Source organism: Cololabis saira, chromosome 4, assembly GCF_033807715.1.
Source record: "Cololabis saira isolate AMF1-May2022 chromosome 4, fColSai1.1, whole genome shotgun sequence".
Taxonomy (NCBI): Eukaryota; Metazoa; Chordata; class Actinopteri; order Beloniformes; family Belonidae; genus Cololabis; species Cololabis saira.
The window spans coordinates 52696166-52718620 of NC_084590.1; the positions used below are offsets into that span (position 1 = coordinate 52696166).

At 46.8% G+C, this 22455-nt stretch overlaps 1 protein-coding gene across 2 annotated transcripts in view; it reads left to right on the forward strand.

Annotated features, from left to right (window-relative positions):
• Positions 1 to 20456, forward strand: part of LOC133442481 (secretory phospholipase A2 receptor-like) — a 50500-nt gene extending 30044 nt beyond the window's left edge. The window contains exons 4-6 of one of the 2 annotated variants that reach the window (XM_061720490.1): positions 18366 to 18463; positions 19315 to 19447; positions 19948 to 20456. In XM_061720490.1, the coding sequence (XP_061576474.1) occupies positions 18366 to 18463; positions 19315 to 19413 (197 nt within the window). In that variant the 3' untranslated portion in view covers positions 19414 to 19447; positions 19948 to 20456. Of the gene's footprint in view, positions 1 to 18365; positions 18464 to 19314; positions 19628 to 19947 lie in introns of those variants that run through there. The other variant, XM_061720489.1, reaches the window with a different exon arrangement.
• The last annotated feature ends 1999 nt before the right edge of the window (positions 20457 to 22455 follow it).

A 22455-nucleotide genomic window follows, 5' to 3' on the forward strand; every position in this document is an offset into this window, starting at 1 on the left:
GTTGGTGTTTGATTCAGATGAAATTATGCAAATGTTGCTGTTTCTTATGCTTGTGCACCCACACGTGCACAAGCACAGCATCACTCAGCCGCTTCAGCTTCAGTCTGACCCTTATAAGGCTGGCAGGGTGGAGAGGCTGACGGGCCACACCTGGCTGCAGCTCCTCCACCCTGCCACATTTACATTCAACTGGCCTTTATATATTCTTTTATTTCTTTTCAATATGGTGTTCGAATCTCTGTATTTGTATGTTACACTTGTTCTTAATTTATTTAATTGTATTTAAATATTTAAAAAAATGCAATAATATCCACTTTAGAGGGGTTTTAAAGTTAAATAAATATAATGATATAACCTTTAAATGGTTCTAAAGTTAAATAAATATAATAATATAACCTTTAAACTGTTAAAAAGTTAAATAAATATAATAATATAACCTTTAAACTGATAAAAGGTTCAATAAATATAATAATATAAACTTTAAACGGTTCAAAAGTTAAATAAATATAATAATATAAACTTTAAACTGATAAAAAGTTAAATAAATATAATACAAAACCCAATGAAACATTCGTTATTTGAGCAGGAAATGAAACAAAGTACTAACATAAATCTGTTTAAAAAGAGATTATTCATAAAGAGGTAAATGGAAGAGGAAATGGGTTAACGTGGAGTGTGATAAACAAATAAAACAGAGAAAAATGGTATATTATCCTCGCTTAAGATATGTTTAGATATTTATGTGGATATTTATGTAGAATATATTATATGTTGAGAGGGATAGTTATAATTATGTAATATATGTTATATATTTATTATGTATGTAGCATATATTTATATATATATATTTATGTAGTTTATATTATATGTTGAGAGTGATAGTTATAATTATGTAATAAATGTATTATGTATGTAGCATATATATATTTATAGGCATATTTATGTAGTTTATATCGTGTATATTCATATAGATTTATATAATATTTGTATTTTCTAGATATTGATATAATATTTAGGTAATATTTATATTTTCTATAAACTTGGATAATGTTGTAATAATAGGCATGTTTATGTGGTATTTATATAGACTATATTTATATGATATTGTGTAGATATAATAAAAGCAATAATGTAAATTCATAGAGTTATAAAGGGGGAGGAACCAGGAACAAGTGTAAACTTCTTCTTCTCCTTTTCCAACCTATTTGCATTTGTTACTTATTAAAGGAGCTCAAACATCGACTCCATAAAAGAACAGAATAAAATAATAAACTTTATTATCAGTGTACCTGGGACAGTGAGACTTAAAGCAGCATCACCTCTCTAGTGCAAGACAAATAATCAGAATCAGAATCAGAATCAGAATCAGAAAGGGGTTTATTGCCAAGTTTTCACACGAGGAATATGTTATGGAGATTGGTGCAACACAATACAAATATAAAAACAAATATATAAGAGATAGAATAAAATAGAATGAAATGTATAAACAATAAAAAGTATAAACAGTAAAATAATAAAATAAAATGTACAAAATGAGGTTTTAAAGTGCCGGGTGAGTCTGTACAAAAGTGACTTAGAAACTTAGGATAGGTAAAAAGTATAAACAGAAATGTACAATGAGGTTTGTAAAGTGCCGGATATGAGTCTGTACAAATGTTACGGGGTTGGAATATTTACGTTAATGTAACGTAGAGTGGGATGGGGGGGCAGTCCTTGGTAGTCGGGGGGGGGGGGGCCTTGTTGATGAGGAAGGCTGCAGACGGGAAAAAACTGTTCTTGTGGCGTGAGGTTTTGGTCCTGATGGAGCGCAGCCTCCTGCCAGAGGGAAGAGTCTGGAACAGTTTGTGTCCGGGGTGGGAGGGGTCTGCTGCAATCTTTCCTGCACGCTTCAGGGTCCTGGAGGCGTGCAGGTCCTGGAGAGATGGAAGATTGCAGCCAATCACCTTCTCTGCAGAGCGGATGATACGCTGCAGCCTGCTCCTGTCTTTCACAGTGGCAGCAGCGTACCAGATGGTGATGGAGGAGGTGAGGATGGACTCAATGATGGCCGTGTAAAACTGCACCATCATTGTCTTTGGCAGGTTGAATTTCTTCAGCTGCCGCAGGAAGTACATCCTCTGCTGGGCTTTTTTGGTGAGGGAGGTGATGTTCAGCTCCCACTTGAGGTCCTGGGATATGATGGTCCCCAGGAAGCGGTAGGACTCCACAGAGTCTGCTGGGGAGTCACACAGGGTGAGGGGGGCAGGTGGGGCTGCGTTCCTCCGGTAGTCCACTATCATCTCCACTGTCTTTAGAGCGTTGAGCTCTAGGTTGTTCTGACCGCACCAGGTCACCAGCTGGTCCACCTCCCACCTGTAGGCGCACTCATCACCATCAGAGATGAGTCCAATGAGGGTGGTGTCGTCCGCAAACTTCAGGAGCTTGACGGACTGATGACTGGAGGTGCAGCTGTTTGTGTACAGGGAGAAGAGTAGAGGAGAGAGAACGCAGCCTTGAGGGGATCCGGTGCTGATGGTCCGAGGGTCAGAGACATGTTTCCCCAGCTTCACCCACTGCTTCCTGTCAGACAGGAAGTCAGTGATCCACCTGCAGGTGGAGTCAGGCACGTTCAGCTGGGAGAGCTTGTCCTGGAGCAGAGATGGGATGATGGTGTTAAAAGCAGAGCTGAAGTCCACGAACAGGATCCTGGCGTAGGTTCCTGTGGAGTCCAGGTGCTGGAGGATGAAGTGCAGGGCCATGTTTACAGCATCGTCTACAGACCTGTTGGCTCTGTAGGCGAACTGCAGGGGATCCAGTAGTGGGTCGGTGATGTTTTTGAGGTGTGGCAGCACAAGGCGCTCAAAAGACTTCATGACCACAGAGGTCAAGGCGACGGGTCTGTAGTCGTTAAGTCCTGTGGTCCTTGGTTTTTTGGGGACAGGTATGATGGTGGAGGTTTTGAGGCAGGCTGGCACATGGCATGTCTCCAGGGAGGTGTTAAAGATGTCTGTGAACACCGGAGACAGCTGATCGGCACAGTGCTTCAGGGTGGATGGGGAGACAGAGTCCGGTCCTGCTGCTTTGCGGGGGTTCAGTTTTTTGAATATTTTATTGACGTCCCTCTCCAGGATAGAGAGGGGCGTCGCAGTGGTGTGGGGGGTGGAGGATGGGGCCTCTGGGGTGTGAAGTGGTGGAGAGGCTCCAGCCCTTGCTGGGGAGGGGGGGGTGCTGTTGGAGGAATGGAACTGGGGAATGTGAGTGCAGTCCGGGGGGATGGTGTCAGGACTGTCCCTTTGTCTTTCAAAGCGACAGTAGAACTGGTTCAGGTCGTTGGCTAGGCGTCGGTCGTTGATGGAGGGGGGGGCTCTGGGTTTGTAGTTAGTAATCTGTCTCAGTCCCTTCCAGACTGAGCTGGCATCGTTATCTGAGAACTGTTGGCGTAGTTTCTCAGAGTACAGACGTTTAGCTGCTCTCACCTCCTTGCTAAACGTGTACTTTGCCTTTTTGAGCCTGTCCTTGTCGCCACTCCTGAACGCTTCCTCCTTCTGCAGCCGCAACCTTTTGAGCTTAGAAGAGCTGCGCGTCTCTGTCGGCTCTGAAAAGTTGGAAGCCTGCCAGCTGCAGCGCAGAGTCCGGGATGAGACCACACAGCCACGTCTCCGTGAAGCAGAGAACGGAGGATGAGGAGAGGTCTCTGTTCTTCCCCACTAGTAGTTGAAGTTCATCCATTTTATTGCAAAGTGATCGCACATTGGAGAGAAATATGCCAGGTAAAGGTGTGCGGCGTCCGCGCCGGCGGAGACGCACGAGCGCGCCTGCCCGTTTACCTCTCCTCCTGCGCTTCACCGCGTGAACAAAGGTGATCGCACCTTTGACTAGAATGTCCAATAATTCCACTGATGGAAGGAGAAAAGTGGGAAATAAATCCGCTGGAGTTGTTCTTCTGATGTTCATCAGCTCTTCTCTGGTGAAAGAGCATCGGGAGTCGTAGCAGAAAGCTGCATTATTAAATAAAAAAAGACAAAGTAACACGCACCAAATCACCGCGGCTGCCATCCTCTCCGGCGCCGGAAATCTCCTATGAAAAAAAAGAAACAATAGTGCAAACAATAAGAAATATAAGAATATAAGAGATATAAATAATATCAAAAATATAAAAAAAACAAATGAAAAACAAACTTTAAACTTTCTCTTAATCAAAAGGCGATCAAAACTATTAATATCTGTGCTCATTTTAAAGTTTTCTTGTAAATTCGTAACCCTCTTCATGTTTTTGTGAAATAAAGTTAAAAAAAAAGAACTTAGGTAATTTATATTTTACATTTTACTTATTCACTCATTTTTGTGTCATTCTTCCTACTTCTGTTAATCTTTACTGGACATGTATATTTTGTTACATATGTATTGGAGCAATTGTCTGATGTTCTTTGTATAAACTTCTTCTCAATAAAACAATTAAACTGCTGCTCCGGTTAAATTACACCGAGAAAACTTACAGAGCACGAACGTTTAACTGAATATTCATTCACGACAAGAGTTTCAATTCAATTCAATTCAATTCAATTCAATTTTATTTATATAGCGTCTAATACAACAGAGTTGTCTCTAGACGCTTTACAGAGACCCATACCCAGAACATGACCCCCGAGTTTGAAAAGTCAGTAACAGCAATGTAGACACTGCACATTCAACACTTAATAAATACATTTGACAAGGACACGTAGTTCGGGAGGGGGGGGGGGTCGGTGTCAATCGATACTTGGCCCTCCCCCTCCCTGTTTTTATGGCATTAATCACATGCACTCAACACCAGGGGCGGGAGGGGGTCCCACATCACCCGCGTTCCCTCGCCGCCCTGGGATAGGTGGGTCGGGATACCCGGGCCTGGCGGGGCTCGCTGTGCAGCCTGGGGTGCCTTCTGGCGGTGCTGGACCCCCCCGGGGAGGGAAACGGTGCTGGACCCCCCGGGGAGGGAAACGGTGCTGGACCCCCCGGGGAGGGAAACGGTGCTGGACCCCCCGGGGAGGAGGAAACGGTGCTGGATCCCCCGGGGAGGGAAACGGTGCTGGACCCCCCGGGGAGGGGGAAACGGTGCTGGACCCCCCGGGGAGGGAAACAGTGCTGGACCCCCCGGGGAGGGAAACGGTGCTGGATCCCCCGGGGAGGGAAACGGTGCTGGACCCCCCGGGGAGGGAAACGGTGCTGGATCCCCCGGGGAAAGAAACGGTGCTGGAACCCCCGGGGAGGGGGAAACGGTGCTGGACCCCCCGGGGAGGGAAACGGTGCTGGACCCCCCGGGGAGGAGGAAACGGTGCTGGATCCCCCGGGGAGGAGGAAACGGTGCTGGATCCCCCGGGGAGGAGGAAACGGTGCTGGACCCCCCGGGGAGGGAAACAGTGCTGGACCCCCCGGGGAGGGAAACGGTGCTGGATCCCCCGGGGTGGGAAACGGTGCTGGACCCCCCGGGGAGGGAAACAGTGCTGGATCCCCCGGGGAAAGAAACGGTGCTGGAACCCCCGGGGAGGGGGAAACGGTGCTGGACCCCCCGGGGAGGGAAACGGTGCTGGACCCCCCGGGGAGGAGGAAACGGTGCTGGACCCCCCGGGGAGGGAAACGGTGCTGGACCCCCCGGGGAGGAGGAAACGGTGCTGGACCCCCCGGGGAGGAGGAAACGGTGCTGGACCCCCCGGGGAGGGAAACGGTGCTGGACCCCCCGGGGAGGAGGAAACGGTGCTGGACCCCCCGGGGAGGGAAACGGTGCTGGACCCCCCGGGGAGGAGGAAACGGTGCTGGACCCCCCGGGGAGGGAAACGGTGCTGGACCCCCCGGGGAGGAGGAAACGATGCTGGACCCCCCCGGGGAGGGAAACGGTGCTGGACCCCCCCGGGGAGGGAAACGGTGCTGGACCCCCCGGGGAGGGAAACGGTGGTGGACCCCCCCGGGGAGGGGGAAACGGTGCTGGACCCCCCGGGGAGGGAAACGGTGCTGGACCCCCCGGGGAGGGAAACGGTGCTGGACCCCCCGGGGAGGGAAACGGTGCTGGACCCCCCGGGGAGGGAAACGGTGCGTGATTGTGTGTCTGTGTCGGTGAGAAAGCGGTATGGAAGGGTCCTGCCATGGAGGATTTGAGCCTCCATTGGCAGGACAACAAAACTTAATAATTTATCAATATTATATCATACAAAGATGGTTATTATTATTATTATTATTATTATTATTATTATTATTATTATTATTATTAGTATTATTAGTATTATGTTTAGTATATCATATTATTATTAGTATAGATATCGGATAGTTGAATGGATGAATGAATGGGATGTCTGGGTCTGGGGTCCTCCGTTGTCGGGCCTGCGCGAGTGTCGCCCTGTTGGGGGGGTTCCCTCTCTCCGGGCCCGTCTCCGGTCCCCCCCGCTGCCTCTGCGGCGGGGCGCCCCTCTGGTCTTGGAGGGCCACTTTCGTGGGGAGCGGGTGCGCCTGCTCGCGCCGGGGCGGCTCTGTCTCTCCGGGCCGGCCTGCCCCCTGCCGGGTGGCGGTCTTTGGCCTGGAGTGTGAGGGCCTCCTGGCCGCGTGTCCGGCCCGGACCGGGTGGCCGGGGATTGCCTGGGTCGCGGTCCGCCGCCGTGGGATCCCTGGCTGCTTCTTCTCGTGCCGTGGGGCCCCCTCGGCCGCCGCCGGGGGGGGGTTTGGGGGGCCTCGCAGGCGGTGGGTTGCCTCCCTCCTACTTCTCCCCTCTGTGGGGTTGCTGGTGGCCTGGGTTCCGGGCTCTTCCGTGTCGGCCTCTGGTCTCGCGGGTGGCGGGGTTGCTCCCCCCCCTCCCCCACTATAGATACACTTCAGGTGGAACTTTGTTTGGTTTATTACACACACGTACGCATACACACACACACACACACACACACACACACACACACACACACACACACACACACACACACACACACACACACACACACACACACACACACACACACACGCATGATCATATACATACTCGCATACACACACATAGACATACACACTGGCTTGTTCACCTGCATGCTGGCTCTCTAAAAGCCCCCCCTGTCTAACGCCATTACTTGTCCCAAATGTAGCAGAGACAGCATTTCCCCATTTGATCTGCATGCTCTGGTTAGAGTACCAATAGGACAGGATCCTTATAAAAGTGCCAGGCACTCTGATGTAACTTTAAAAACAATTTAAAATGATTTATGCGACCAAATGCCTTTGATGCATCTATGAAACCAATGAGTACAGTAGAATTATGTCTTCTGTAATTTTCCACCACCTCCTTCAGAGCATAAATACATAAATCAGTACTATGTTTAGCCTTAAAGCCAAACTGGTTAGCAGAGGTGGATAGATATACAGATAGTCTGTCAAGTAATATTCTCTCAAAAACCTTGGACAACACACTGGCTAGAGCAATTGGCCGATAATTATCCATACACCCCACCCGGCCCACTTTATCCTTGATGATAGGTACCAAGGTAACGGACAACATGGAGTCTGGTAATACACCATGACACATAAAGCCTGTAAAACAAATAGCAAGGAGAACTGCTGCCGTCGGGCTTGCTAATTTAAAATGCTCTGCAGACATTTCATCTGGACCACAAGCCTTAGCATCAGCTAGCTCTGAGATGGCATGAAACACTTCCTTAGCTGTGATTTGCATAGTGTCTGAATTTACAATCTCACCTACTATGTAGGGGTCTCTCTTAAGACAATTAAATAGAGTAGAGTAATGTTTCGTCCACAGTTCAGCTATGTTATCACAACCAGAGACCCCCTCTACGGTGCTTGGTAGAGTTGTGGTGTTTGTGTTCAGAGCTCTCACCTCCTTCCAGAAACCAGTGACATCTTTATCAACGAGCTTTTCTGCCATAGAATCCGCTCTGATTTGTTGTGCATGCTTATTAACATAACGAATTGCATATTTATAATTAGAATTGGTGAACTTTTTCAAGTCAAGGGCAGGCCCCTCTCTGGGCCTTCCTGCATGGACCCAGCCACTAAAGGCATTCTTGGCTTCAGCATGATAATGAGCCCAGGCCCGGGTCTACGAGGGTGCAAAAGCATGCATTGCACCCTCAGTTTATGTGTTTGCTGCTCAGTTGAAAATACGAAAAGAAAACTGACAAATGCGCGCGCGTCAGCCTGATTTATGGTTCCGCGTTAAATAGAATAGAATAGAATAGAATAGAATATCCTTTATTTTCTCCCTCAGTGGGGAAACTTATTTGTTGCAGCACACATATACACACATATAGGGGAGGGGTAAAAGGACTGAAAAGTCAGAAATAAAAAATATATAAAAAATACAAAAGATACGTATAAAATATGTATAAAATATGTATAAACAGGATATGAACAGTATATACAGATAAACAGTGCAGAAAAAAAAGCAGGTGGAGTGTGAGGTAGATTGGCAGATATTGCACATCTTAAGTTATTGCACGTATTATTGTCTGTTGGCTACTGAGAGCAGTCCTGGTTATATAGTCTGATGGTAGCGGGGAGGAAGGACCTGCGATGCCTCTCGGTGGAGCATCGTGGGTGACGAAGCCGGTCACTGATGGAGCTCTCCAGGGCTCTGACAGTCTCATGAAGGGGGTGGGAGACATTGTCCATGATGGAGGACAGTTTAGCCACCATCCTCCTCTCCCCCACCACCTCCACCCGGTCCAGACTGCAGCCCAGGACAGAGCCGGCTTTCTTCACCACCTTGTCCAGTCTCTTCCTCTCTGCTGCAGTGATGCTGCTGCTCCAGCAGACCACCCCATAGAAGATGGCCGACGCCACCACAGAGTCATAGAAGGTCCTCAAGAGGCCGTCCCTCACTCCAAAGGTCCTCAGGAGGCCGTCCCTCACTCCGAAGGACCTCAGTCTGCGCAGCAGGTGGAGTCGGCTTTGGCCCTTTTTGTATAGGGCCTGAGTGTTAACAGTCCAATCCAGTTTATTGTTTAGGTGAACACCCAGGTACTTATAAGAGTCCACAGTCTCTATGTCCGTTCCCTGGATGTTCACCGGCGAGGGGGGGACTTTGCGCCGGCGGAAGTCCGCCACCAGCTCCTTCGTTTTTCCAGAGTTAATCTGGAGGCGGTTCCGCTGGCACCAGTCCACGAATCTGTTGTTAAGTTCTCGGTACTCCGTCTCGTCTCCGTTGTTGATGAGACCGACGATGGCGGAGTCATCCGAGAACTTCTGGAGGTGGCAGGTTGATGTGTGGTGGGTGAAGTCAGCTGTGTACACGGTGAAGAGGAGGGGGGCCAGGACGGTCCCCTGTGGAGCTCCTGTGCTGCAGACCACCGTGTCAGACACACGGCCTCCTGTCCTCACAAACTGTGGTCTGTTAGTGAGGAAGTCCAGGACCCATGATGTCAGCCGCTGGCAGACTCCAGCATGGTGTAGTTTGTCCCCCAGCAGTTCTGGCTGGATGGTGTTGAAGGCACTGGAGAAATCATAAAACATGATCCTCACAGTGCTTCCAGCCCGCTCCAGGTGGGCCAGGGACCTCTGCATCAGGAAGATGACGGCGTCCTCAACTCCGATGCTCGGCCGGTAGGCGAACTGCAGGGGGTCGGCGGTGGAGCTCACCAGGGGGCGCAGGTGGTGGAGGACCAGCCTCTCCAGAGTCTTCGCCAGGTGGGATGTTAGGGCCACCGGCCGGTAGTGGCTGAAGTCGCTGGGTCGAGACGACTTGGGCACCGGTACCACGCAGGACGTCTTCCACAGCTGTGGTACCTTGTGCAGCCTCAGGCTCATGTTGAAGATGTGCTCCACGATCCTGCACAGTTGCCTTGAGCAGGATCTGAGCAGCCTGGAGGTGATGCCGTCCGGACCCGTTGCTTTCCTCGCCTTGAGCCTGGCCAGTCCTCTCTCCACCTGGGCTGTGGAGAGCACCACGCTGGGCGGGGGGGTGGTGAGTGGGCTGGGCGGGGGGGTGGTGGTTGGGCTGGGCGGGGGGGTGGTGAGTGGGCTGGGTGGGGGGGTGGTGAGTGGGCTGGGCGGGGTTGCAGGGAGGGGGGTTGGTAGGTTCGGTGGAGTTGAGAGTGGGCTGGGGGGTTGTGGAGGGGGAGTAGCAGGGAGGGGGGTTGAGGTGAGAGTCCTTGGAGCAGAAGAGGCTCCAGTCGGGGGAAGTTGCAGCAGGGCTGGGTGGGTGGTGGGAGGGGTGTCTGGTTGTTCAAACCGGTTGAAGAACCGGTTCAGGTCATCCACCCACTCCTGGTCCCTGTCCAGCGCGGGTCTGGAGTTGCTACGTCCTGAGATGGTGTTCAGGCTCCTCCAGACCCCGCTGATGTCGTCCCGCTGCAGCTGGTCTTCCATCCTCCTCCTGTAGCTGCTCTTTCCCTCCCTGATCTTCTTCCTCAGGTCCCTCTGCACCGTCTTCAGCAGGTCCCTGTCTCCTGATTTGAAGACCCTCCTTTTGTCCCTGAGCAGGTCTTTAATCTCAGGGGTGATCCAAGGTTTGCTGTTTGCAAACACTCTAACTGTCTTGGTGGGTATGGTGGATTCTACACAAAAGTTGATGTAGTCCGTGACACAGCTGATGAGACTGTCAATGTCGTCCCCGTAGTCCTCACAGAACACATCCCACACCGTAGTCTCAAAACAGTCCTGAAGAGTCTCCAGGGACTGTTCAGACCAGGGGCCTCATTTAAAATGGACTGCGTAGGATTCATACTAAAAGTGCACGTACGCTCAAAAGCCGAAAATGCCGGGCGCAAAAAAAAATCCGGATCTATAAAACCGCGTGCACGCAGACTTCCACGTAAGGTTCTCTTTATAAATCACAGTCCAGCTGGAAGGCTGCGCACGTGAATCCGCCTGGTGTCCCGCCCTCAACACGCCCACTTTCTACCGAAAATGGAATCATTTTGCATATGAATGAGCCTGCTGAGCATGAGCAGTGGCTTCCTGCAACCTGTTTGGCTTCAGAATGAATGAATGAACGTGTCGAGCCACCGTGCCACTGAATTTCACTGAGATCTGAGATCTAGATGTTGTTGATGAGGAGGAGGACAGGAAAACCACATTATTTTCTGGTCACAGTAAAAGTAGAAAAATAAATAGTAAATAAAGCGAGTGAGTGGCAGCACGCCGTTGCTGCGCGGAACGCCGTGAGTTCCCCGGTGCAACAGGGGGACACACGTCCCCCCGTCTTTTCAAAATCATGTTTATTTTCCCCTTACTTTTTACAGTTTAAAAACTAACGGTAGGCTCAGCCTTAAATTGCAAATTATCAAGACACTGTATGAAAGCGATACGAGAGCAGCCCCGCTTCACCCCCCCGCTCTCCCTCCTCCTCCCTCCCCTCAGAGCTGCTCAGGGCGGGTTTATGGTTCTGCGTTCCTTTAACGCAGAGCCTACGGCGTAGGTGCGCGTCGCCGCGTACCTTACGCCGTAGGCTCTGCGTCGTTTTAACACGGGACCCTAATTTAGGCACCATACACCTGCATGTAAAGGTTTCACGCGCGCGTAAAACTCATATGAAAACAAATCTGAGTCCCTTTAGGGAAGAAATGAGGGGCTCCGTGGGGCTCCCTAAACGCAGCCCCTCATTTGTTCTGTCCTAAAGCGGTGAAGGAGGTTCCCGGCGTGTCCTGCACCGCGGCTGCAGCTCCAGCAGCACCAGAGTCCTGACTGACTGAGCTTCACACACAGAGGAACACGATCAGCGCTATATTATTTTATTTTATTATTTTATTATTTTAAGTCTTATATATTTTGTGATATGTGATGACATTATTAAGAGTATGACATGAATCTGGCTTAATTTCACCACCTCAAACCCTGCGTCGCCAGTTCCCCGTGTCTTAAGTAAATTCTTACGGGAGGGTCCTAGTTGCCGTAAAGATAAGCAGATTTTTCGGTTAGTTTTTTCTTTTTAGATCCGAGGATTTGCGTAGAAGGTGGCTTCCGCAACTTTCAGGCGCTTTTTCTGCGCAAGCAAGCTTTATAGATGAGGCCCCTGATCTGTCTGGTGTGGGTGACTGCTGTTGTCTTTGCACCAGAGGCTGATACAGGGGGAGAAGGTGGATCAGATCATGATCAGATCTTCCAAGCGGGGGCAGGGGGGATGATGTATATTCCTCTTTGAGGTTGGCATAAAAAAGGTCCAGTGTTTTATTTCCCCTGGTGCTGCAGGTGACGTACTGGGTGAAGGTTGGAAGTGTGGATGAGGGAGGGGCATGATTAAAATCCCCGGTAATGAGGAGGAGGGCATGTGGGTGCTGTGTTTGCAGCCTGCTCACACTGCTGTGCAGGACATCGCGGGCTGCGTCGGCATTAGCAGAGGGCGGGACATACGCAGTTATCGCGATAACATGCGAGAGTTCCCGCGGCAGGTAGTGTGGCCTCATGCTAACGGCTAACAGCTCAATGTCCGAAATCAACGGTGTAGCCTACAGCGTAGGATACGCGGCGACGCGCACCATACGTTCGCGTCACCGCGTATCCTACGCCGTAAATTCTGCGTTGGGGCAACGCGGGACCATAAATCAGCCTTTAGTGTCCGTCACTGATCTGTCCAGCAGTTTCCTGCACCAGCAAGACGCTGCTCTCTGCTGCTCCGTTAACACAAAGTAACGATGGATATTCAGAAGTGGTTCAAGCACAACGACACAAGCAAGTTTACAGGACTGTCTCAGAAAATTAGAATATTGTGAGAAAATCCTTTATTTTTCTGTAATGCAATTAAAAAAAAAATACATTCTGGATTCATTACAAATCAACTGAAATATTGCAAGCCTTTTATTATTTTAATATTGCTGATTATGGCTTACAGTTTAAGATTAAGATTCCCAGAATATTCTAATTTTTTGAGATAGGATATTTGAGTTTTCTTAAGCTGTAAGCCATGATCAGAAATATTAAAATAATAAAAGGCTTGCAATATTTCAGTTGATTTGTAATGAATCCAGAATGGATGACATTTTTGCATTACAGAAAATAAAGGACTTTATCACAATATTCTAATTTTCTGAGACAGTCTTGTATATTTATGGTTACATTTATTTTTGTTGTTGTTTTATTTTCTGTTGCTAGATTGTCTGATGGGTGAGGTAGTCCAGACTAAATGTAGCATTTTCTTTGTTCTGCAGCGATATTGCTGCAAAAATGCTCTTGAAATACACTTCAAATATTCTAATATTGCTATTATTCCACGTGAAATTATGGGAAAATGCATAATTTAGTGTTGAATAACGTGCCAGGCATGTGCACCCCCTCTGATCTGAAATGCGCCCCTAGTCATCATTTTCTAGAACCGGCCCTGAATGAGCCACATACTTGCTCCACCCTGGCCTTACCCTGGATTTTTTATCAGCATAGGTATAGAGCGGTATGCTAGCCTCATATATAGCTCCCACAATATGTTCATACAAGGCACAAAGATCCTCACGGTGAGAGCTTTCATGACAGTTCACATCAGGACATAAAATAGCATCAATTGGCAAATGAACTTTACGCAACAGGGTATCAGGTCTTCCATAATATAATAGCTTGTTCACATTTGTAAGTTTAGACCAATCTAGTTTGTTCTCGCAAGTAAATTTCACCTCCTGAGATAGTTCGGGAAGACTGTCAAAATCTAATGTCATTATAAATGGAATATGGTCAGATATTGATGCCTCATAGACAATCTCTATAGAGCTTAGAATGTCATGGGCATCAGCTAGACCCTCCAGGAATCCGCGATTCCGTGATCGCGGAATTTTTTGCGGATTTCACGGCTGTCCGTGGATTTACAGACCTTCCGTGGATTTCAATGTCTGGTGCAGAAAAATCACTTTTACTGGGGTTAATATTGCATATGTCCGCGCTGAATATGCGAATTATGCGGGCCTCGCTTGATTTCACCGCATCATCGCCGCACATTTTCGCATAAAGTTTGGAAAAAGGGGGGGTGTTGTGAGTGACATGTCGGGACGCCCGGTCTCGACGTGCGGGACACGCCCGGGGACCTCCGCACCGCTCGCAGAAACCGCCACCCCCCAAACAGCAGCTCTCACCCGCGGGGGGAGAGGAAAAAGAGAGTGCCGTCTCCGCGGCTGCTGGGGGACTCTGGATCCGCGCTGACCGTGTACCACTGCGCCTGCGAGGGCCGGCGGAGGCGGAGCTCCCATCCACTTGGGGATCTTGACGGCGGACGCGTGGGGTGACGGAGCTCCGGCTCGTCCCCCTCGTCGCGCTGGTGCGCCCGGCAATCACCCGAGCACTGAGCCGCGGGCTGGAGGGAGAGAGACGGCCGCCCCCGCCCCTCTCCTCTCCTCTCCACCCGCGCTCTCCTTTTTTTTTCCGCCTACGACCTCAGATCAGACGAGACATCCCGCTGAATTTAAGAGGGAAGAGCTCAGCGCCGAATCCGCAACTTCCTGCATATTTCGCATATTTTGCAACTTTCCGCATATTCCGCAATTTCACCGCATAAAAGCACATAAAAAACCTGCACATTTAATCGCATAATCAATGATTTTAGCCCGCAGAATCAATGATTTTAGCGCGCAGAATCAAGGATTTTAGCCCGCAGAATCAATGATTTTAGCCCGCAGAATCAAGGATTTTAGCCCGCAGAATCAAGGATTTTAGCCCGCAGAATCAATGATTTTAGCCCGCAGAATCAATGATTTTAGCCCGCAGAATCAATGATTTTAGCCCGCAGAATCAATGATTTTAGCCCGCAGAATCAATGATTTTAGCCCGCAGAATCAATGATTTTAGCCCGCAGAATCAATGATTTTAGCCCGCAGAATCAATGATTTTAGCCCGCAGAATCAATGATTTTAGCCCGCAGAATCAATGATTTTAGCCCGCAGAATCAATGATTTTAGCCCGCAGAATCAAGGATTTTAGCCCGCGTTTTTCTGGAGGGTCTAATCAGCGGTACTGATACAGTGGTCAAGCCATGATGTTGTATACCAGGCCTCGCTAACATATGTAAAGCTATCTGCCGGTAATAGCATTTGAGAAGATAAAAAGAAATTGTTATCATCACAAAATTGTAACAAAAATTTGGCAAATAAGGACTTTTTGTCAGATATGTCAGCATTCAAGTCACCCACTACATGAACACTGGTAGTGTGATTCTCTGAGATAAAAGAGTTGATAAAAGCAAGCCTATTCAGGTAATCATCCTCATTTTCTAGTGACTCATAAGGTGTATATACATTAAGGATAAGGATAAGGATATTTATTTTATTTTATTCTTTTTTACCTTTGCTGCCTCGTCCTGTCACAAAGTTCTGCAGGGACAACGTTCATCCTGTCATTCCCATGAACACTCCAGTGAGTCATAAACGTTTCCTGACGGAACAAACGAGTGTTTCTAAGAGTTTTTTTCTTTGATTCAGCTGAAATTATGCAAATGTTGCAGTTTCTGGATTCTGAGGAACAAAGGCAAAAGAGTTCAGATAACCCAGAGGTATTGTGGAAGGTTTTTGCATAGGTTTACTTCCTTGAGGCATCGCACGCAGCTGATACAATAGTCTTAGTTGATACTTATAGTTGGGGGGACAAAACAATATCCAAATAAAAGTTAGTGTTGCACATGGGAAGGAAATATGTGGTTTACTGCAGTATCGGTATCAGGGGGTCAGGAGGTCAGAGATGGATGGAGTCACATCCAGACCTGGGGCCTCAGTTAGTGCCTGATACATGACGGTTACACAAGCAGATAACAACATATGCAGGTTAATCAGTAGGTTTATGTAAAGACGGTCAACATGAAACATTTTGCATAAAGATGCAACAATGAAGGTTTTATTACAAGCCTGGAGGCTACTGGAACTTCCCACTGGAACATCGCACAAGCATTCATGATAAAACTCTACTCTCCTTTCACCGTCCAAGGAGCAGCATTACCATGGAGAAGATGTTGTTCGGTCTCTTGTTTCTCTCAGGTCAGTCATTCCTTTATTATTATCTGATGGTGTTTTATAATTGTGTTATAATAATGGAGGTAGGCAGTACTCGAGTTGAGGGGGGTGAGGGGGGATGAGGGGGGACGGCATCCCCCCCTGAAATAAAAACGGTCCAAATCATCCCTCCTGTAAAACTGCTGTAAACTCCTGTAAAACTAATCCCTCCTTTCCATCCCTTATGTCATTTCATCAATGAATGTGGTTTTACTTCTATTTCAACATTTAGAGTCATCACCAGAAAAATAACTTATTTGACAATTTTCACCTGTTTCAAGTAGATTTTCACTTGAAATAAGTAGAAAAATCTGCCAGTGGAACAAGATTTACCTTCTTATTACAAGCAAAAAAATCTTGTTCCACTGGCAGATTTTTCTACTTATTTAAAGTGAAAATCTACTTGAAACAGGTGAAAATTGTCAAATAAGTTATTTTTCTGGTAATGACTCTTGTTTTAAGTGTAATGAGATTATTTTTGACTAAAAATGAGACATTTTAACTAGAAATGAGACAAATATTCTTGTTAATATTCTGAGTTTTTGCAGTGTGTGTGATTAATCCTGATTAAATAGACCGAGCTAATTGATGGTATCACTGCTCCCCCTAGTGGACAGATCCATAAACACATTTGATACAATAACACAAATGGCTCTTACATTTAGTTCATTACTGAAGTTTAGTTCATAAAATCTACACGACTTTATTATATAATCATTAACTGTAACCTGTTGTGATGAATGTTTTTATGTGTCATCTTTAATGTCACTATTTGAAATGTAAACATTATAATTGTTTTAACACAAGGAGCATTTCTTAAATATGGTGTGGGAAGTGAAGTAGCAGTTATATATCCATGTGTGTTTTCATTGTACATGTCCATATATACATATATACTATATATATATATATATATATATATATATATATATATATATATATATATATATATATATATATATATATATATATATAGTATATATGTAATGGGAAATTTTGGTGTAACATATATTTTGCTTTAAGACTAATGCAATAGTGCAATGCAATAATAATCTGGGCTGGGCTGATGTGGACGTACATTACAGTTTTAAGTGTAATGAGATTTTTTTACTAAAATAAGACATTTTAACTAGAAATAAGACAAATATTCTTGTTAAGATTGTGAGTTTTTGCAGTGATCCATGTTACTTATCCTGTGAAGGACAGAGTCATATTGATAAGTTCAGAAAAGTGTTTTTTATTGTTGTGTTTTGATGTATTTGATGTAAGCCCAGTGGATATTTAAAGCTTATAGAAGGCTGCATTTAACTGCTGCTATGTCATTCCTGCAGTATTTCTGCAGGTGTTTTGGTCACTGCTATTATTTGTAATATATTATATTATTTGTAATCAGCAAAAATTATCTGTCCCCATATGATAAAATCCTCCACCCCCCAGATTGTTTTTTACAACTCTAGTTCTGGAGGTAGATAACAGTGTTAGTTTAAAGCGACTGTAATTAACAAAGGAGTTGATATTCTCCCTCAGAGTGCTTGGTCCTCTCCACCTGCCTCGTCCGTCGCTACCACTTCGTTGGTCAGACATTGACTTGGACCGAAGCTCAGAAATACTGCAGAGAGAAACACACGGACCTGGCCACCATGCAGAACCCTGAGGAACAGAACCAACTCTGGAACACACTTTCATCTGCTGGTTCCAGCTCTGACGTCTGGATCGGTCTGAGGAATGAAGTCGACTGGAAGTGGTCTGATGGGTTCAACGGTACCGGGGCTGACTACAGGGACTGGATGAGTGGCGAACCAAACTTTTACTCATGCCAAGATTTCTGTGTATTCATGTATAAGTCTTCATCAAGCCCTTCATCATGGGTGGACCATGGTTGCCAGACAAACCTTACCTTCTTGTGTTACAAAGGTAAGACTGTGGAGCAGGTTACGGTTTTAAGCTGTTTTGAACCCAACTGACCTCCTTTTTATCACTTTATCTGCAGGATCACAGCAGAATCCTGAATATGTTTATGTGAACCAGGAGATGACCTGGTCCAGCGCTCAGAGTTACTGCAGGGAGAACTTCATAGACCTGGCCATTATGAGGAACAATGCAGAGAACCAGGCGGCCCTGAGGGAAATACCTGATGGACAGTCGCCTTGGATGGGCCTGTATAGAGATCCAACCTTTAACTGGTCTGATGGGAGCAGCTTCTCTCCTCAGCTCCTCTTTAAAAACTGTGATAATGTTGTAAATCAGTTGAACTCGATGAGAGTTATTTGTGGTGTTTCTTCAAGCAGCTCAGGAAAATGGAAGTTTCTGCCCTGTGAAACCACATTACCGTTTGTCTGCTACAGTTATGACAGTGAGTGTTTTAGGGAGTAAACATAGAACAACATATACAATTAATGTAGGAAGTAAATGTGTACTGATATTTCTGTTTTCAATAGAAAACCATGTTCTATTTCTCTTCCCATTCAGCACCAGGCGTGAAGAAGACGGTGGTGAAGGTGAAAGTGAAGGTGGACGGCTCTGTGGACCTGAAGGACCCGGCGGTGCAAGAACAACTCCTGAAACAGGCAAGTGTGGGACGGAAACGCTGTCATTTCTGGAAGTTTTAATGACAATTAAAGCTGCAAGCAGCGATGAACGGATGAACGGCCTCCACCCTGGTGCAGGTTCAGGCTGCAGTGGAAGCTTGTAGGACTTCATGTAGATTCTTCAGAACTGGACATTTAGCGGATGAAACACCACGACTCTCTATATCAAACCATTCAAAAGTTATGGCAGAAAGTAGGAACTATCAAATATGAACCAATCAGATGAAGGGTGGGTGCGCTTTTTGGCATCTAGCGTCGCCACGGTAACATTTTTGACTGAGAAAAGTAATGCTCGTCGTCACAGGATGGAGACGCACATTTTGATGTATAACACACCTGGTTGCACGTTACGGTTCGGGCCGTATTAACTGCCAAATGATTGGCATAAATTTCGCCAAAATGACACGACTAATTCAAAATGTTCAAAATGGCCGACTTCCTGTTCGGTTTCGGCCATGGCGCCAAGAGACTTTTCTTTAAGTTGTGACATGATACAGGTGTGTAGTGATTTTCGTGCATGTACGTCAAACCGTATCGTGGGGCTTGAGGAACAAAGTTTTCTAGGGGGCGCTGTTGAGCCGTTAGGCCACGGCCATTAATGCAAACCATTAAATATCACACTTTTCACCAGGCCTGGCTTGGTGTAAAATTTGGTGATTTTTGGGGCACGTTTAGGGGAAAAAGACCCTCATTTTGTTGGAAAAATAAAGAAGAAAGAAGATTTCCTCCAGATACAATAGGGCCCTAGCACTGTCAGTGCTCGGGCCCTAATAAAACAACCACCATAGGTTGAGTTTGTGTTTGAAAGTGTGTTCTGTTTATGTCTCCAGCTCCAGGACAAACTGAAGAAGGACGGAGTGGACGGAGTCACCCTGAAGTGGAAAAAGCAGAAGGATGGAGAAGTTTTCCACAAGGAGGACGAGTTGTGAGATAGAAACCCAGATCCAGTGATGAGTGACGGAGGTTTAGTGTAGTTGGAGATACAAACCCAGATCCAGTGATGAGTGACGGAGGTTTAGTGTAGTTGGAGATAGAAACCCAGATCCAGTGATGAGTGACGGAGGTTTAGTGTAGTTGGAGATAGAAACCCAGATCCAGTGATGAGTGACGGAGGTTTAGTGTAGTTAGAGATAGAAACCCAGATCCAGTGATGAGTGATGGAGGTTTAGTGTAGTTGGAGATAGAAACCCAGATCCAGTGATGAGGGACGGAGGTTTAGTGTAGTTGGAGATAGAAACCCAGATCCAGTGATGAGTGACGGAGGTTTAGTGTAGTTAGAGATAGAAACCCAGATCCAGTGATGAGTGACGGAGGTTTAGTGTAGTTAGAGATAGAAACCCAGATCCAGTGATGAGTGATGGAGGTTTAGTGTAGTTGGAGATAGAAACCCAGATCCAGTGATGAGTGATGGAGGTTTAGTGTAGTTGGAGATAGAAACCCAGATCCAGTGATGAGTGACGGAGGTTTAGTGTAGTTGGAGATAGAAACCCAGATCCAGTGATGAGTGACGGAGGTTTAGGCCCAATCCCAATACTCCCCCTACTTTCTACCACTAGCCCTCCCTCACTACCACTAGCCCTCCCTCACTACCACTAGCCCTCCCTCACTACCACTAGCCCTCCCTCACTACCACTAGCCCTCCCTCACTACCACTAGCCCTCCCTCACTACCACTAGCCCTCCCTCACCACCACTAGCCCTCCCTCACTACCACTAGCCCTCCCTCACTACCACTAGCCCTCCCTCACCACCACTAGCCCTCCCTCACTACCACTAGCCCTCCTCACTACCACTAGCCCTCCCTCACTACCACTAGCCCTCCCTCACTACCACTAGCCCTCCCTCACTACCACTAGCCCTCCTCACTACCACTAGCCCTCCCTCACTACCACTAGCCCTCCCTCACTACCACTAGCCCTAAAAAAGAAGGGACAGATTTTAGGGACTCTAAATCTTCCCAGGTCTGTCCCAATACTCCCCCTGCTTTTCTTCACTAGCCCTCCCTCACTACCACTAGCCCTCCCTCACTACCACTAGCCCTCCCTCACTACCACTAGCCCTCCCTCACCACCACTAGCCCTCCCTCACTACCACTAGCCCTCCCTCACTACCACTAGCCCTCCCTCACCACCACTAGCCCTCCCTCACTACCACTAGCCCTCCTCACTACCACTAGCCCTCCCTCACTACCACTAGCCCTCCCTCACTACCACTAGCCCTAAAAAAGAAGGGACAGATTTTAGGGACTCTAAATCTTCCCAGGTCTGTCCCAATACTCCCCCTGCTTTTCTTCACTAGCCCTCCCTCACTACCACTAGCCCTCCCTCACTCTCACTAGCCCTCACTCACTACCACTAGCCCTCCCTCACCACCACTAGCCCTCCCTCACTACCACTAGCCCTCCCTCACTACCACTAGCCCTAAAAAAGAAGGGACAGATTTTAGGGACTCTAAATCCCTAAATATCTGAGCAGTGATACCATCAATTAGCTCGGTCTATTTAATCAGGGTTAATCACACACACACTGCAAAAACTCAGAATCTTAACAAGAATATTCGTCTTATTTCTGGTTAAAATGTCTCATTTTTAGTCAAAAATAATCTCATTACACTTAAAACAAGACTCATCACTGGAAAAAACAACAATTTTCATACAATTTTCGTACAGCACTGGCCAATCAACCTTATCAATCATAGATCTATACAGATGATCCAGTGGTATTGTCTCCGTACAGCACTGGCCAATCAACCTTATCAATCGTAGATCTATACAGATGATCTAGTGGTATTGTCTCCGTACAGCGCTGGCCAATCAACCTTATCAATCATAGATCTATACAGATGATCTAGTGGTATTGTCTCCGTACAGCGCTGGCCAATCAACCTTATCAATCATAGATCTATACAGATGATCTAGTGGTATTGTCTCCGTACAGCGCTGGCCAATCAACCTTATCAACCTTATCAATCACAGATCTATACAGATGATCTAGTGGTATTGTCTCCGTACAGCGCTGGCCAATCAACCTGATCAATCATAGATCTATACAGATGATCTAGTGGTATTGTCTCCGTACAGCGCTGGCCAATCAACCTGATCAATCACAGATCTATACAGATGATCTAGTGGTATTGTCTCCGTACAGCGCTGGCCAATCAACCTTATCAACCTTATCAATCATAGATCTATACAGATGATCTAGTGGTATTGTCTCCGTACAGCACTGGCCAATCAACCTGATCAATCATAGATCTATACAGATGATCTAGTGGTATTGTCTCCGTACAGCGCTGGTCAATCAACCTTATCAATCATAGATCTATACAGATGATCTAGTGGTATTGTCTCTGTACAGCGCTGACCAATCAACCTTATCAATCATAGATCTATGCAGATGATCTAGTGGTATTGTCTCCGTACAGCGCTGGCCAATCAACCTTATCAACCTTATCAATCATAGATCTATACAGGTGATCTAGTGGTATTGTCTCCGTACAGCGCTGGCCTGCAGCAGCTGCTACGGGTCTGGACTAAACATGGTTTTAATTTTGATTTATTGTTCAATTCTAAAAAGAGTGTTGTCATGATCTGCAAACCAAAGGACGATCAGAAGCTTATACCTTTCCCTCTCTTTCTTTGGCAGGAGAAGTATTAGAGGTTGTAAAGAAGTTTAAATACCTGGGCCACATAATCAGGGAGGATTTCAGTGACGATGATGATTTGCAGCATCAGAGCTGTAAACTATATGGCCAAGTTAAAATGCTATAAGTTTCACATGTACGGATAATGTTAAAACAGCACTGTTTAAAACATATTACACTCCGCTATACACCGCTCACTTGTGCTGCCGTTATACCAGTGCTAAAGTGAAAAAGCTACAGGTGACAGACAACGATGCTTTTAGAATGTTTCTAAAACTCACTAGACCAGCGGTCGGCAACACAAAATGTTTTAGATCCATATTGGACCAA